The 16,773-nt window shown below is 38.7% G+C and overlaps 2 protein-coding genes across 2 annotated transcripts; both read right to left on the reverse strand.

The window, feature by feature from the left end:
• Positions 1–11,057: 11,057 nt before the first annotated feature.
• LOC142748018 (cholesterol 25-hydroxylase-like protein 1, member 2) lies at positions 11,058–12,379 on the reverse strand. Its single transcript, XM_075855135.1, has one exon. The coding sequence runs from the start codon at positions 12,331–12,333 to the stop codon at positions 11,392–11,394; it is 942 nt and encodes a 313-aa protein (XP_075711250.1). The 5' UTR covers positions 12,334–12,379; the 3' UTR covers positions 11,058–11,391.
• Positions 12,380–13,493: 1,114 nt separating this feature from the next.
• Positions 13,494–14,291, reverse strand: LOC142748020 (cholesterol 25-hydroxylase-like protein 1, member 1). The gene has a single exon (XM_075855136.1). The coding sequence runs from the start codon at positions 14,289–14,291 to the stop codon at positions 13,494–13,496; it is 798 nt and encodes a 265-aa protein (XP_075711251.1).
• Between the last annotated feature and the right edge of the window lie 2,482 nt (positions 14,292–16,773).

A 16,773-nucleotide genomic window follows, 5' to 3' on the forward strand; every position in this document is an offset into this window, starting at 1 on the left:
AGTAAAACAATACCCCACGTGTGGTCATAAACGGCTGTTTGGACACACGGCACGGCTCAGAAGGGAAAGAGCGCTATTTGGCTTTTGGCGCTCAAGTTTAGCAAGAATGGTTTGCGGAGGCCATGTCGAATTTGCAAAGCCCCTGAGTGGCCAAAACAGTGGAAACCCCCCACAAGTGACCCCATTTTGGAAACTACACCCATTGAGGAAATTATCTAGAGGTATTGTGAACATTTTTTGACCGCAAAGATTTTTTGCAGAAATGATTGGAATTAGGCCGTAAATATGAAAATCTAAATTTTTTCAAAGAAAATGTAGGTTTAGCAAATTTTTTTTCATTTCCACATTGACTAAAGGAGAAAAAGCACAGCAAAATTTGTAAAGCAATTTCTCCCGATTATGTAAATACCCCATATGTGGTAATAAACTGCTTTTTGGGCACATAGTAGGGCTCAGAAGGGAAGGAGTGCCATTTGGCTTTTGTAGTGCAGATTTTACTGGATTGTTTTCTGGGCGCTATGTCGCATTTGCAAAGCCCCTGTGGGACCAAACCAGTGGAAACCCCCCAGAAGTGATGACATTTTGGAAACTACACCCCTCAAGGTATTCACCTAGGGGTGTCGTGCACATGTTAACCTCGCAGGTGTTTTGCAGAAATTAGTGTGCACTCGATGTTGCAGAGTGAAAATTGGATTTTTTCCATAGATATGCCAATATGTGGTGCCCAGCTTGTGCCACTATAACAAGCCAGCTCTCTAACTATTATGCTGTGTTTCCCGGTTTTAGAAACACCCTACATGTGACCCTAATCTTTTGCCTGGACATTTGACAGGGCTCAGGAGTCAAAGAGTACCATGTAAAATTGAGGCCTAATTTGGCAATTTACAAAGTATTGGTTCACAATTGCAGAGCTCTGATGTGAAATAATAAAAGAAACCCCTGAGAAGTGACCCCATTTTGGAAACTGCACCCCTCAAGGCATTTATTAAGGGGTGTAGTGAGCATCTTCATCCCACAGGTCTTTGTCATAAATAAATTGCGATGCGGATGGTGCAAAGTAAAAATGTTAATTTTTCCCTAGATATGCTATTTCAGTGGCAAATATGTCGTGCCCAAAAACGGTTAAAAGGGTTCTCCCGGGTATGACGATGCCATATATGTGGAAGTAAACTGCTGTTCACCATTTGGCTTTTGGAGCGTGGATTTGCTTGATAGTAGATTTGTTTGAGTAATGCTGGTGTTGCCTTTTATAATGTGGGGGCACATGTAAGCCGGGCAGAGTACATCAGGGGCATAGTCAAGTGGTATAATAATTGGGTTAAAATAATCTAAATAATCCATAGATGTGTGTTACGCTGTGACACAATCCTTTCTGCACAGGCCAGTGTCGCACTGATAAATGACCTTCCTTTTCCCCCTTTTGGTCCACACTCCGCACCTTTGCAGTTTGGGGAATTTTGCTGGGTAGTATTGTCCTGGTATAATACGGGCGCCCTCTCTTCTAGCAGATATGTTTGGGCCCTCCCCTTCCTGGTTCCCTAATTTTAGGGCCTTGATAATTTGCCTCTTGAAATAGAAGAAATGTTCCCCTCGGGCCGGCACAACTGCATATTTTTTATTTCCTGACTTATTGGAGCCTTAACTAATTTTATTTTTTAATAGACGTAGTGGTATGAGGGCTGTTTTTTTGCGGGACGAGCTGTAGTAATTATTGATACCATTTTGGGGTACATGCGACTTTTTGATCACTTTTTATCCTATTTTTGGGAGGCAAGGGACCAAAACACTGCAATTCTGGCATCGTTTTTTTAGGGTTTTTTTTATGCAGAGTTCAGCACACGTTAAAAACTACATGTTAACTTTAAGGGTATGTGCACACGGTAGCAGGCTTTTACGTCTGAAAAGACAGACTGTTTTCAGGAGAAAACAGCTGCCTCGTTTCAGACTTAAATATTCCTCCTCGCATTTTGCGAGACTTCTCTGACAGCCCCGTAAATTTGGAGCTGTGCTTCATTGAGTTCAATGAAGAACGGCTCAAATTACGTCTGAAAGAAGTGTCCTGCACTTCTTTTGACGAGGCTGTATTTTTACGCGTCGTCGTTTGACAGCTCTCAAACGACGACGCGTAAATGACAGGTCGTCTGCACAGTACGTCGGCAAACCCATTCAAATGAATGGGCAGATGTTTGCCGACGTATTGTAGCCCTATTTTGAGACGAAAAACGAGGCATAATACGCCTCGTTTACGCCTGAAAATAGGTCGTGTGAACCCAGCCTAAGGCCTCATGCACACGACCGTAAAAACTCCCGTTATTACGGGTCGTAATTACGACCCGTAATAACGGGCTCATAGACTTCTATTGGCCACGGGTACCTTCCCGTTTTCTTACGGGAAGGTGCCCGTGCCGTTAAAAAAGATAGAACATGTCCTATTTCAGGCCTTAATAACGGCACGGACAGTCCATAGAAGTCTATGGAGCTCCCGTAATGACGGGTGGCTACATGTGTGCACCCGTCATTACGGCAGCATTGCTAAGCGACGTCAGTAAATAGTCACTGTCCAGGGAGCTGAAAGAGTTAACTGATTGGCAGTAACTCTTTCAGCACCCTGGACAGTGACTACCGATCAGAATAAAGAGCAACCTGTAAAAAATAAAAATAAAAGACGTTCATACTTACCGAGAACTTCCTGCTTCCTCCAGTCCGGTCTCCCGGCCGTTGCCTTGGTGACGCGTCCCTCTCGACATCCGGCCCGACGTCCTGGCCGTCCCTGGATGACGTTTCAGCCCATGTGACCGCTGCAGCCAATCACAGGTCAATCACAGGCTGCAGCGGTCACATGGACTGCCGCGTCATCCAGGGATGTCGGGCTGGATGTGAAGAGAGGGACGCGTCACCAAGACAACGGCCGGGTAAGTATGAATTTCTTTAACTTTTATTACAGAAAGGGCTGTCCCTTCTCTCTATCCTGCACTGATAGAGAGAAGGGGCTGCCGATTAGTGCAGTGCTATTTTGCCGCCAAAAACGTGCCCGTAAATACGGGTGGAATACGGGTGACACCGGACCCATATTTACGGGCACGGGTCCGTAAATACTGGTGCAAAACGGGTCGAATACGTGTGACACCGGACCCGTATTTACGCCAGTATTTACGGGTGGGAAAAAATACGGTCGTGTGCATGAGGCCTAAATCTGCGGGTCAGTCTGATTCTGGCGATACCTAATTTATAGCACTTTTTTATGTTTTACAACTTTTTGCACAATAAAATTACTTTTGTAAAAAGAATGTATTTTTTTCTGTCGCCAACTTGTGAGAACCATAGCCTTTTAATTTTTTCGCCGACGGAGCTGTGTGAGGGCTTGTTTTTTGCAAGATGACCTATAGTTTTTATAGGTACCATTTTTGGATACATGTGATTTTTTGATCATTTTTTATTCCAATATTTTAGTTTTTTTTATGCCGCTCACCGCGTGAAATAAATAACATAATATTTTTATAGTTTAGGCGGTTACGGACACGGAGATACCAAATATGTATGGTTTATTTATTTTTTTCAATAATAAAGGACTTGATAAGGGAACAGGGCGATTGTGTTTTATTTTACTACTTGAAACTTTTATTATATGTTTTAAAACAATTTTTTTACACTTTTTTACACTTTTTTTACACTTTTTTTCAAGTCCCACTAGGGGACTTGAAGGTCCAACTGTAAGATTTTTTTTTCTAATACATTGCACTACCTATATAGTGCAATGTATTAGATCTGTTAGTCATTCACTGACAGCAAGCCGATTAGGCTTTGCTTCCCGGCGGGGCCTAATCGGCTTCCATAATCGCAGAGCAGGAGGCCATTGTTAGGTCTCCTGTTGCCATAGCAGCAACAGCAGCCCTGATTGCATGGCAGGGCTGGCAATCTGCTAGCAACCTCTAAGATGCAGCGATCGCTTGCAATCGCTGCATCGAAGGGGCTAATAGCAGGGATCGGAGCTAGTTCCGGTACCTGCCATTACAGGTGGATGTCAGCTGTAACATACAGCTGACATCCACCGCTGATGACGCCTGCTCAGCTCCTGAGCCGGCGCCATCTTGCTGTCGGCTACGGAAGCCTTTCAGGCCCCACCGCCGCGCGGGGGATGGAAGTTTTCCGTTCTAAGCAGACTGGGAGGCCAGAATTAGGCCTCCGGTTGCCAGTGCAGCCACCGAAAATATCATTGCTGGGGTTCCGATGAGCTGCAAACAGCTTAAATGCAGCGATCGCATTTGAGCGCTGAATTTAAGGGGTTAATGGCGGGGATCAAAGCTAATTTTGGACCCCGCCATTACAGCCAGATGTCAGCTGTGAGATACCCCTGACATTCGGCGATGGTGGCACCGACTCAGTTTCTGAGCTGGTGTCCACCATTTGTCGTATGGATACGGCAAAATGCGAGACGCACTAGCTTTCCATGACGTGTCCATATGGCAAATATTGGGAAGGGGTTAATAAATAACTGTGGCCGACTTCAGTCAACTCACTTTTGGAAAGTTTATATTTGTCTACAGTGTTTTATTTATTTAATCACCTAGCCTGTTTGGTTGGATGTGCTTTAATTTGTGTAGTCTCAGAAATTTCACAAACTAACTTGTGGCAAGGGTGGCATCCCATGACAGTGCCACATTTAAAGAGGCTCTGTCATAGTTTAGTAATGTCCTATCTCCTAGCTAATCTAATAGGCGCTGTCACGCTGATAATGTTAGTGAAAATTGTGTCCCAAAACGTTTATTATTTTAGAAGTTATGAGCTTTTTTCTAAATATTCCCTTCTGGTGTCATATGAAAGAGGACATTCTAATGTTTCCTATGACACCTGGATTGCAGTTCTATCTGTAACACAACCGGAGATATCACCAGTTGAATACGCAGTCGGGAATGGAAGCTGTATACTATATGACTACACTGTACTGCTGGGCAGGGAAGGGGGAGAAACTGTGTGATGATTGGACAGCGTTATACAGAAAACATTACACCGCCCAGAGTGAAAAGAAAGAGTCACCTCCTATTTGGCTATTGGAGCCACATTAACATATTTCGGTAGTTTTTTGCAGGAGGAAAATCTGCCTCAAAATTCCGTTAGTAAGTTAGAGACAGATTTTCGTCTGCCTGCCCGCTGATTTTCGCAGCATTTTTCGCTGCGTTTTTCAACATGTGGTTATTGAGCGCCGCGGGCATAAAACGCTGCGAAATACGCTTTCTTTGCCTCCCATTAATGTCAATGGGAGGTCAGAGGGGTAAACGTCCGAAGATAGGGCATCTCCCTTCTTTCTCCCGCGAGCCGGTTTTCCCGCTGGCGGGAAAAAAACACCTCCGCCTCCAATCAATGGGAGGCATTTTCAGCCATTTTTTGTCGCATTTTGCGGCGCACTTTCCGTGCCAAAAAACTTGTCAAAAAACTCTGTGTGAACTGGCCCTTAGAAAAATGCTCCTAACTTTGCAAATAATAAACGTTTTGAAAAACAATCACACTGTAGTTATCAGCAGCAAAGCGCCTATTAGATTAGTTAGGAGATAGGGCATTAATAAACTGGTGTCAGAGCCTCTTTAAGGCCCTTTTACAAAGGCCAATGACCAGGCAAACGAGGGTTCATATAAATGTTCCCAATCATATAAGTGTTTGGGCGTCCACTTGGCAAATGAAGTTTAATGTAGATAAATGTAAAGTTATGCATCTTGGTACCAACAACCTGCATGCATCATATGTCCTAGGGGGCGCTACACTGGCGGATTCACTTGTTGAGAAGGATCTGGGTGTACTTGTAAATCATAAACTCAATAACAGCATGCAGTGTCAATCAGCTGCTTCAAAGGCCAGCAGGATATTGTCGTGTATTAAAAGAGGCATGGACTCGCGGGACAGGGATGTAATAATGCCACTTTACAAAGCATTAGTGAGGCCTCATCTAGAATATGCAGTTCAGTTCTGGGCTCCAGTTCATAGAAAGGATGCCCTGGAGTTGGAAAAAATACAAAGAAGAGCAACGAAGCTAATAAGGGGCATGGAGAATTTAAGTTATGAGGAAAGATTGAAAGAATTAAACCTATTTAGCCTTGAAAAAAGAAGACTAAGGGGGGACATGATTAACTTATATAAATATATTAATGGCACATACAAAAAATATGGTGAAATCCTGTTCCTTGTAAAACCCCCTCAAAAAACAAGGGGGCACTCCCTCCGTCTGGAGAAAAAAAGGTTCAAGCTGCAGAGGCGACAAGGCTTCTTTACAGTGAGAACTGTGAATTTATGGAATAGCCTACCGCAGGAGCTGGTCACAGCAGGGACAGTAGATGGCTTTAAAAAAGGGTTAGATAATTTCCTAGAACAAAAAAATATTAGCTCCTATGTGTAGAAATTTTTCCTTCCCTTTTCCCTTCCCTTGGTTGAACTTGATGGACATGTGTCTTTTTTCAGCCGTACTAACTATGTAACTATGTAACTATGTAACTATGTAATTGCCCTGTATAAACAGAGCTACGATCAGCACATTTACCTGTAAACAGGTAGACGTGCTGCCGACATGATGGAAATGTATGGAGATGAATGATTGTTGCAACGAGCGCTCATTCCTAAACATAACCGATCATTGCTCCTTGTGAGGATTTAAGGAGGATCCGTTGTGTGTAAGGGTATGTTCACACGGCCTATTTTTGGCCATTTTTCGGGTCGTAAACGCCTGAAAAAACACCGAAAAATCGGAAGCAGAACGCCTCCAAACATCTGGCCATTGATTTCAATGGGAAAACGGTGTTCTGTTCCGACGGAGCATTTTTCGCTGCGTTTTTTTACGCATAAAAAAACAGCCGCGAAAAAGAACGTGGGACGTTTTCCATAGACTCTATTGAAAAAAGCTCCAAAACGGCCGTAAAAAACGCCACGCAAATCGTGAGTGGCACAAAAAATGTCTGAAAATCAGGAGCTGTTTTCTCTTGAAAACAGCTCCATATTTTGAGACGTTTTTGACTCTGCGTGTGAACATACCCTAATGAGTAGCGGTGATATATTCATACATTTAAATTAAATTGAACCACTAAAGTCTATTCCCATGGAATAGTTAGTCACTCACATGCCAGATACAGAGGATTTAAGTAAGATCTCAGTCCGCAGACGGCTACACAGGTACACAGGCAACAGCCGGAGAGCGTCCCTGGAGTCAAGGTAAGGCCGGATTCACACGAGCGTGTGCGTTTTGCGCACGCAAAAAACGCTGTGATTTAGATGCGCAAAAGGCACTTAACAGCTCTGTGTGTCATCACCATATGATGCGGGGCTGCGTGCTTTTCGCGCAGCCGCCATCATTATGACACTCTGTTTGTATGTTTGTAAACAGAAAAGCAAGAGCTGCTTTTCTGTTTTCATTCATATTTTTCACTGCTGTTGCGCGAATCACGCGCATCCCACGGAAGTGCTTCCGTGTGCCATGCGTGGTTTTCATTATTATAGTAATGTAGTATTGTTATAGTAATGTAGTATTATAGTAATGTAATATTATTATAGTAATGTAGTATTATTATAGTTATGTAGTATTGTTATAGTAATGTAGTATAATTATAGTAATGTAGTATTATAGTAATGTAGTATTATTATAGTAATGTAGTGTTATTATAGTAATGTATTATTATTATTATTATTATTATTATTATTATAAGAATGCAGTATTATAGTAATGTAGTAGTATTATTATTATTATTATTATTGTAATGTAGTATTATTATAGTAATGTAGTATTATTATTATAGTAATGTAATATTATAGTAATGTAGTATTATAGTAATGTAGTATTATTATAGTAATGTATTATTGTTATAGTAATGTAGTATTATTATAGTAATGTAGTATTGTTATAGTAATGTAGTATTGTTATAGTTATGTAGTATTGTTATAGTAATGTATTAATATTATAGTAATGTAGTATTGTTATAGTAATGTAGTATTATTATAGTAATGTAGTATTATAGTAATGTAGTATTGTTATAGTAATGTAGTATTATTATAGTAATGTAGTATCATTATAGTAATATATTAAAGTAATGTAGTATTATTATAGTAATGTAGTATTGTTATAGTAATGTAGTATTATAGTAATGTAATATTATTATAGTAATGTAGTATTGTTATAGTTATGTAGTATTGTTATAGTAATATAGTATTGTTATAGTAATGCATTAATATTATAGTAATGTAGTATTATTATAGTAATGTAGTATTATAGTAATGTAGTATTAGGTTATGACCAGACGTGGCGGAGTTCTGCATACACTGTCCGCATAAATGCCGTACAGAATCTGAGTTGCAGATTCTGTTGCGGCTCTTCCTAAAATGGGCATTAAATTGATGCGGACTAGCCGTTGCGTATTGAGGGGAAGAGGGCTTCCCTTCTCTCTATCATTGCAGGATAGAAAGAAGAGACAGCCCTTTCCCTAGTAAAAGTAAAATAAATTTTTACTTACCCGGCCGTTGTCTTGGTGACGCGTCCCTCTCTTGACATCCAGCCCGACCTCCCTGGATGACGCAGCAGTCCATGTGACCGCTGCAGCCTGTGATTGGCTGCAGCCGTCACTTGGACTGAAACGTCATCCTGGGAGGCTGGACTGGAGGAAGAAGCAGGGAGTTCTTGGTAAGTAGGAACTTCTATTTTTTTTACATGTTGATGTATATTGTGATCGGAAGTCACTGTCCAGGGTGCTGAAACAGTTACTGCCGATCGTTTAACTGTTTTAGCACCCTGGATAGTGACTATTTACTGACGTCGCCTAGCAACGCTCCCGTAATTACGGGTGCACACACGTAGTCACCCGTAATTACGGGAGCCCCATTGACTTCCTCAGTCTGGCTGTAGACCTAGAAATACAAAGGTCCAGCCAGAATGAAGAACTATCATGTTAGTAAAACCAATATACGCTCCGCAGCACACATAACATCTGCGGACTTCATTGCGGAATTTTGACGCTCCATTGAAGTCAATGGAGAAATTCCGCAATGAGTCCGCAACAAGTCCGCTACACGTCCGCAACAGTCAGTGTATGCTGTGGACACCAAATTCCGCACCGCAGGGTATGCTCCGCAACGGAATTGTCCGCAACGTGTAAACGAACCTAACTAAAAAGCTGTGGAAGGCAATGGAGAAACGTGTACGCTGCGGATTTCCGCTGCGGACTGTCCGCAGCGGAATTCCAGAGCAATTCAGCCACGTCTGGTCATGCCCTTATTATAGTAATGTAGTGTTATTATAGTAATGTAATATTATTATTATAAGAATGTAGTATTATAGTAATGTAGTATTATTATTATTATTATTATTATTATAGTAATGTAGTATTATTATAGTAATGTAGTATTATAGTAATGTAGTATTATTATTATAAGAATGTAGTATTATTATAGTAATGTAGTATTATTATAGTAATGTATTATTGTTATAGTAATGTAGTATTGTTATAGTAATGTAGTGTTATAGTAATGTAGTATTATTATTATTAATATTATTATAGTAATGTAGTATTATCATAGTAATGTATTATTGTTATATTAATATAGCATTATAGCAATGTAGTATTATATTAATGTGGTATTATTATAGTAATGTAATATTATAGTAATGTAGTATTATAGTAATGTAGTATTATTATAGTAATGTAGTGTTATTATAGTAATGTAGTATTATTATTATAGTAATGTAGTATTATTATAGTAATGTTGTATTATTATAGTAATGTATTATTGTTATAGTAATGTAGTATTGTTATAGTAATGTAGTATTATTATTATAGTAATTTAGTATTATCATAGTAATGTATTATTGTTATATTAATATAGCATTATAGCAATGTAGTATTATATTAATGTGGTATTATTATAGTAATGTAATATTATAGTAATGTAGTATTGTTATAGTACTATAGTATTATTATAGTAATATATTATAGTAATGTAGTATTATTATAGTAATGTCGTATTGTTATAGTAATGTAGTATAGTAATGTAATATTATTATAGTAATGTAGTATTGTTATAGTAATGTAGTATTATAGTAATGCAGTATTATTATAGTAATGTAGTATTGTTATAGTAATGTAGTATTATAGTAATGCAGTATTATTATAGTAATGTAGTATTGTTATAGTAATGTAGTATTATTATTATAGTAATGTAGTATTATAGTAATGTAGTATTATTATTATAGTAATGTAGTATTGTTATAGTAATGTAGTATTATAGTAATGTAATATTATTATAGTAATGTAGTATTGTTATAGTTATGTATTATTGTTATAGTAATGTAGTAATATTATAGTAAGGAGGTATTATTATTATTATAGTAATGTAGTATTCTTATATTAATGTAGTATTGTTATGGTATTGTAGTATTGTTACAGTAGTTCAAATAACTAATTGATTAACAATAATTTGTATTGTATCAAATTTGAAAGTAATGCGGCCCGTTAACTTCCCATTTTTTCTATGTCTCGGCCGAGTTTGAGACCCCTGAATGTGTAAATATAAAAATATAAATATAAAAATATCTAAATACATCAACCTGCAGCTTTTTTCTTCACTAGTAAGCACACAGAGATGGCATGGCACCAGCTAGTGACAGATGTTTAAACTGGCAGTAGACAGATTCCCCCCTGGTCCAGTGAATATTTTGACGATCGGGAACGGGCAAGCATGAAAACACATTTGCCATAATATAAAAATTGTCTGCATGGACAGTTGTTCGTACCATGGGAACAATCGTATTACCCCACGTGTATTTTCCTTGGACTATTGTGAAGTAAAGTTTTAGCTTTAACAACAAAGTTTTCTGACCAGTGGAGCAGATTTCTGATTTCAGAACCGACTCATTCAATATTATAGTCATAAGTATTATTGTTACAATAATCAGATCAGATCTTTACCTCTGCCACCATACCTTATGTATGGCCATGACAAAGAATGTATGACATTATCCAGACTATATTGATATTCTATATAAAATGTTAATTTGATTTTTATATTTACATGCAAACATAAACCAGCATTTGTGTTTAACATTCGGTTAACAGTTTTCCTACACACTCCTTGTAAATTAATAGGAGCACCGACCACACAAAAGCAGTGTATTACAGTAACAAAGAATGAATACACTGCTGTAGATGTTCAGTAGCCAAAAATGTGGGACACACTGTTTAAGTGAAGGGTTTTTGACATATTATTAACCTCATTTACCATAAATGATCACCCTGGTGTTATAACACAGACATTTGCTTATTTACAAACAAAAAAAGAAAATACCCAATTCCCATTGAAAAAAAATTACAATAAACAAACTGGTATTAAAATACAGAAATATCTAACTTTTTATATATGATATATCATTTAAATGCTCCTTTCTTCAGCAACCCTATCTGTTGGTGAGACACTTTCATCGTAGAGGTTATGCTCCTGTTTACTAGCACAACAAGTCTTATTTGGGATAGCAACCTCCAGTATGCCTTTGACAGAAGTGAAGTCTGCATGCGTGTCAAAAATGTTGTCCCAATGTGTAAAATGGGGGGCATAGTTGCTCATAGGTCTCTGGTGATGCATATCATGTTTTATTGGCCCCCCATAGATTCCAAATGGTATTAGACATGAAGTGGACCAAGGGAAATCATATCCACAGTGGTCCTCTACAGAGACATACACATGAAATACCATAAATATCCAGGTTGTGAGAATATGGCGCCTGAAGATTATAGGGTTTATTGTGGTCCAGAACCCAACAGTTACCAGTTCCCAGCCCCCAAGACATTGGGTGGCTATGGAAAAAGGAGCCATGTATTCATGATGAATGGCATGAAATGTTTTGTATAGCCACCTGTTCCTGTGATGGATCATGTGCCAAATAAAGTATTGAAAATCAAATAGCAGAAGGCTTGCTATCACGCCAAACACTACATCCAAAATGCTTGGAGCTTCTACTGGCAATGGACATGGAGGTCTCCAGTACCACTGGGCAAAAGCAGCTGGGAAGATAAGGAACAGGTGGTTGTATAGAGTCACTCCGAGGCAATGGAGAATCATTGGTCCAGTTGGATTTCGGTCCTGTTGGATCTTATATTTGTGAATAAAAGGCAATCTTCTGCCCATGATGTTGAAAACAAGGTAAGGCATGCAGGAGATAGCATAGCATGAAACAGTAAGGACTACAGGAAAGAGTGGAGACCTCAGAGTATCAGCATAATGAAGCCGCAGGTAGTCCCACAATAGATGTAGCAGTGGTCTGCTGTGGAGGTATGTGTCCAAAGCATGGGCCAGACAGGAGAAGGCTTCCATCATCAGTACCTGCTTAGCTATGATCTTCAAGGGAAATGCTGCATAGAATCTTCCTTTTTATTATTCATTTAGATGGCGCTGAGTTGACTCCCCCTCCCATTCAGCAGCGTTCACAAACCCAACAATTCAGACCCTTTCCAGCTCCCTGACAACACAGTCTGGCTCCAAAAGGATAATATCACTGCTTTAAAGGGGCCACAATTGACAAACAACAGCTTTTAGTTACAGCAGGGAAACAGTGAACAAATAAGTGAGATTACATGTGTGATTTAATGTACATACATACAAAATATCTGCATTTAAAATAATTGTTATACAAGAAGAAAATATCCACATATTTCAGTGTAACCCTCTTGCTTTGGATATACTGTATAAAATTAGTGTTATATTATAGCTGAATTATTTACATGTCTGCATAGCTGAAACCGCAGACTGGACTTCATCACTATGAGCGACATATGTTGAGTATGAATAGACAAACTATGCCTTTTACTGTCTACAATTAGCAAATCAATAACTTCATTAGGTGACTATTATACATGTGGTCATGCTGGAATTATTTGCCCTTTTAATGCCAGGTGTTGGTTACTGTATGGTACTTAAAATCACAATCGTCCAAAATGACTGCTTACATGCAACTGACTTCAATTGTGAAATGTGAACTGTTTATGTTATCTTTAACTGTATCATATATTAATGCGATATTATAAGATATATACATATATATATATATATACATACACTGTATATATTTCACCTTTGACTGTATATATATTTTCACCGGTTTGATTACAATAACAGTTAGCAATAGCATGGTTCTTTTGGTTCCTAGAATGTAATAACACATATACTAGATTGCACAGATGATGCTGTATATCCATCTGTGTGTGGGTGTATCTGAATGAAATGAACTGAACAACACATAAGTATAAAAACACATTCTTAATCTTGTCTTAATTTCCTGGATTAAACAGATCACATCAGAAGCCTTCAGGGGTGTATGGGTTCTTTTCCCTCTATGCTAAAAACACTATTTGGTTTCCCTTCACTCTGTTGTTATACAAATTAAAATATACATATGTATGTTTTATATATATATATATATATATATATATATATATATATATATATATATATATATATAAAAAATTTAAGCTTGTACATTAGGCATTTTCAGTAATAGAGCAAACGGTTCCACAAATTAAGTCCCAGTGTCGAAAAAATGGAGCAAAGTTTGTTCCTGGTTTCTGATGATGCAAGTCATGGGATAAAGACCCTCCATATAAGCCGAACGGGAATACATGGTGAAGGGACCAGGGAAAATTATAGCCTACGTGGTCATCTACAGACATCCAAATACTAAGTAGGTTACAAGTCCAGGACGTCAGTGGATGACATCCTAATTGGATGGGATTCATGGTACTCCAAAAGCCAACAGTCATCAACTCATAGCCGCCAAGGTTCTGACTAGACCATGAAAATGGTGCAACGTACTCATGGTGGACAGCATGGACCTTCTTGTATAACCAGTGGTTTTTATGGTGTAGTACATGCCATATAAAATATTGTAAGTCAAACAAAAGCAGACATGCCAAGACCTCCCCAAAAAGAGTACAAACAGAAGGGGCACTTACTGGCAAGGATACAGGTGGCATCCACAGACAATTCAGAAATACAGTTGGGAAGACATATATCACATGGTTTAACACAGCCTTCCAGATACAGAAAATCATCATCCTTATTGTTGGTCGCTTGTTCTTCTGAATTTTGTATTGGTAGAAAAATTGGCATCGAGGTCCTAACATGTCTATAATAGCAAAGGGCAAACTGAAGCACAGATAGCCAGAGAATGCCAGCAAGACAGGAAAAACGGGACTAGTCACCGGGCCACCAAACTCTGTAAGGATGTAATCCCAAGATGTCTGGAGAACTAAATGTTGACTGGAAGTAGATGAATTCATTCTGATATATGTGTTCAGAGGCGCTCACTGCCCAATTTATCTGACCACTAATCCAAAAACGGGATATGCTAAAATGTTTGTTTTTTTTCTAAAAGATATTTTAGGATCTGGTGGAACAATCTCATTATGTAAAGACAAAGTAAGCAATTGTTTAGTTGCAGATTAGCTTCTAAGTAAAAGCGGATAAAATACCTTTAAAAGCCAGCAGCAAAGACTAGAAATAATGCACTAGTCTTGATAGCAAATGATGAAACCTGAGCATTCTTTGTCACTCTATAAGTATTAAATGTATGTTATTGCATTGTCTCATCATACAGTCCATACGTGCATGAACACATTGCCTGCAGATGAAATGTCTCTATTTAGCAACATCTATAAAACAATAAGCAAAAGTTTGACAAAACCTTTTTACAATGAACAGATTAAAGTACAATTTTTGTTCTTCAGTGCTGTCCCACTATTATTTCCTATGAATCATTATGAGTCTTTGGATTTGTTCCCCCTCATTCATCAGCCTCATCATTTTAAGAACATATATAGCACGCATACCTAAAAAATAAATAGCAAAATATTACTTTCTGTCCCCCAGTTCACTGTTGTAAAATATTTTCTTGTCAAGGCTTAAAGGGCTGCAGAAATTGTTTGTTTTCTGCGTCACAACATTCAGAAAGTCATAACTTTTTTATTTTTTCCATCGAGAAAGCCAGGACTTGTTTTTTTGTGGGATGAGTATTATTTTTCATTGGCACCATTTTGCGGTACATAGAACTTATTGATTAACTTTTATCAACTCTTCTAGGGGGGAATGGGAAAACAAAAGCAGCAATTTCAAAATAGTTTTTTGCGTTTTAAATGTACACTGTTCACCATGCGGTGTAAATAATGTGTTACCCTTATTCTATACAATTAGGCGATACTAAATATGTATAGTTTTTTTGAGGTTTTAACATTTTTCCACAACTTTGTTGTTCAAATAACTTGTTTTTGCATCACCGCATTCCAAGTGTCATAACTTTTTTATTTTTCTGCTGACATAGCCAAACGTGTTGTTTGCGGGACGAAATGTCGTTTTTTTAATTGTTACCATTTTGGCGTACAAGGGACTTATTAATCAATTTTCATTTACATTTTTTGGGAGTAGGGATGAAAAAAAAGCAATTCCACCGTTGGTTTTTGCGGGTTTTTGTACATTGTTCATTCTGCGGTTTACATAATATGTTTACTTTATTGTTTGGGTCGTTATGATTGTGGCGATATAATATATTTGTATTTTTTATGTTTTGTTTACACGATCACCATAACTAAACTGTGCAATGCAAGAAGATCTGTGACAGCATCCATATGGTAAAAAAATCAACTGTTTATTAACAGTCCCAAAAAAACGCAAGCAATGTTTCTACTCACGCAGGAGACTTGTCAATCATCTGTGAGTTGAAACGTACATGCTATTTTTTGGGCTGTGTTAATAAAAACATGATTTTTTTGCCATCTAAATGATTTCACAAATCTTCGATCTGTAATTTGGGATTTTTTGGACATAGGTGAATTTTTTTCATCTTGGGACAATCAATAGTTTTTCATGATGTAACTGTGCGCCATAGTGGTTTAATGTTACTTCACGGTGATTTAAGGGGTTAAATACACAGATGGTTTTCTGTTTTTTATTCCATTCAGACTGCGCTTGGAATTTACAATATGGTGATAGAAAATAAACTCAGAAATGCATTGTGGCTCCTACAGCAAAGCAGCCTATGCTTTCTTGTTCAACTATCTGAATCACATGCTGAAACTACACAGGGATACATCCACCCAAAGCTATTTGTGTGCCTGAATAAAGATTTTTTTACATCTCTTATGGTCAGAGGTGATGCCAAATTTGTTGATGTTAATTACTAGAATTGGAATGTGGAAAGCGGTGGGAGTAGCGGAATCAACACTTTTAGACTATGTCCTATCCTATGTCCAGGACACACATTGTCACGTTGGGTTCGTGGACCCACTGGGCCGTACCGCCTTGGCCATATGGCAGCTGGTCAACATGGAGCAGGTTACAGTCTATAGTTCTTATAGGGTACCTGTGGCAGCTCGGATAGTAGCAAGGCAGGTTCGGCTGGGACTAGGCAGCAGGTAGACGTCAGGCGTAGTGAAGCAGTACAAGCGTGGAATACAGCACAGCAGGAATTCAGCTCAGCACACACTCGACCAGGATAGCACGGGATACAGGTAACAGGATACAGGAACAGGGAACACTGGGAACTGGGAAACACTAGGAGACTATTTGCTTAGACAAACTTAGGGTACGACAACAACGCTCAGGCGTGGGAGGAAGGGGCTGGTCCCTTCTTATAGTCCAGGGTGCTATGCGCTAATTAAACATAAAAGTACGAAGCCCGGCCGAGGTGAGCGGAAGTGAGCGCTGGCGTCTCCTGAGGAGGAGACTGGGGCCAGCGCTCGCAGATCCATGGCTGCGGGCGTCAGGAGG

This window comes from Rhinoderma darwinii, chromosome 3 (assembly GCF_050947455.1).
Source record: "Rhinoderma darwinii isolate aRhiDar2 chromosome 3, aRhiDar2.hap1, whole genome shotgun sequence".
Taxonomy (NCBI): Eukaryota; Metazoa; Chordata; class Amphibia; order Anura; family Rhinodermatidae; genus Rhinoderma; species Rhinoderma darwinii.

Bases quoted from the DNA above. Each gene is read 5' to 3' on its own strand.
- LOC142748018 (XM_075855135.1), bottom strand. From the start codon at position 12,333: ATGATGGAAGCCTTCTCCTGTCTGGCCCATGCTTTGGACACATACCTC.
- LOC142748020 (XM_075855136.1), bottom strand. From the start codon at position 14,291: ATGAATTCATCTACTTCCAGTCAACATTTAGTTCTCCAGACATCTTGG.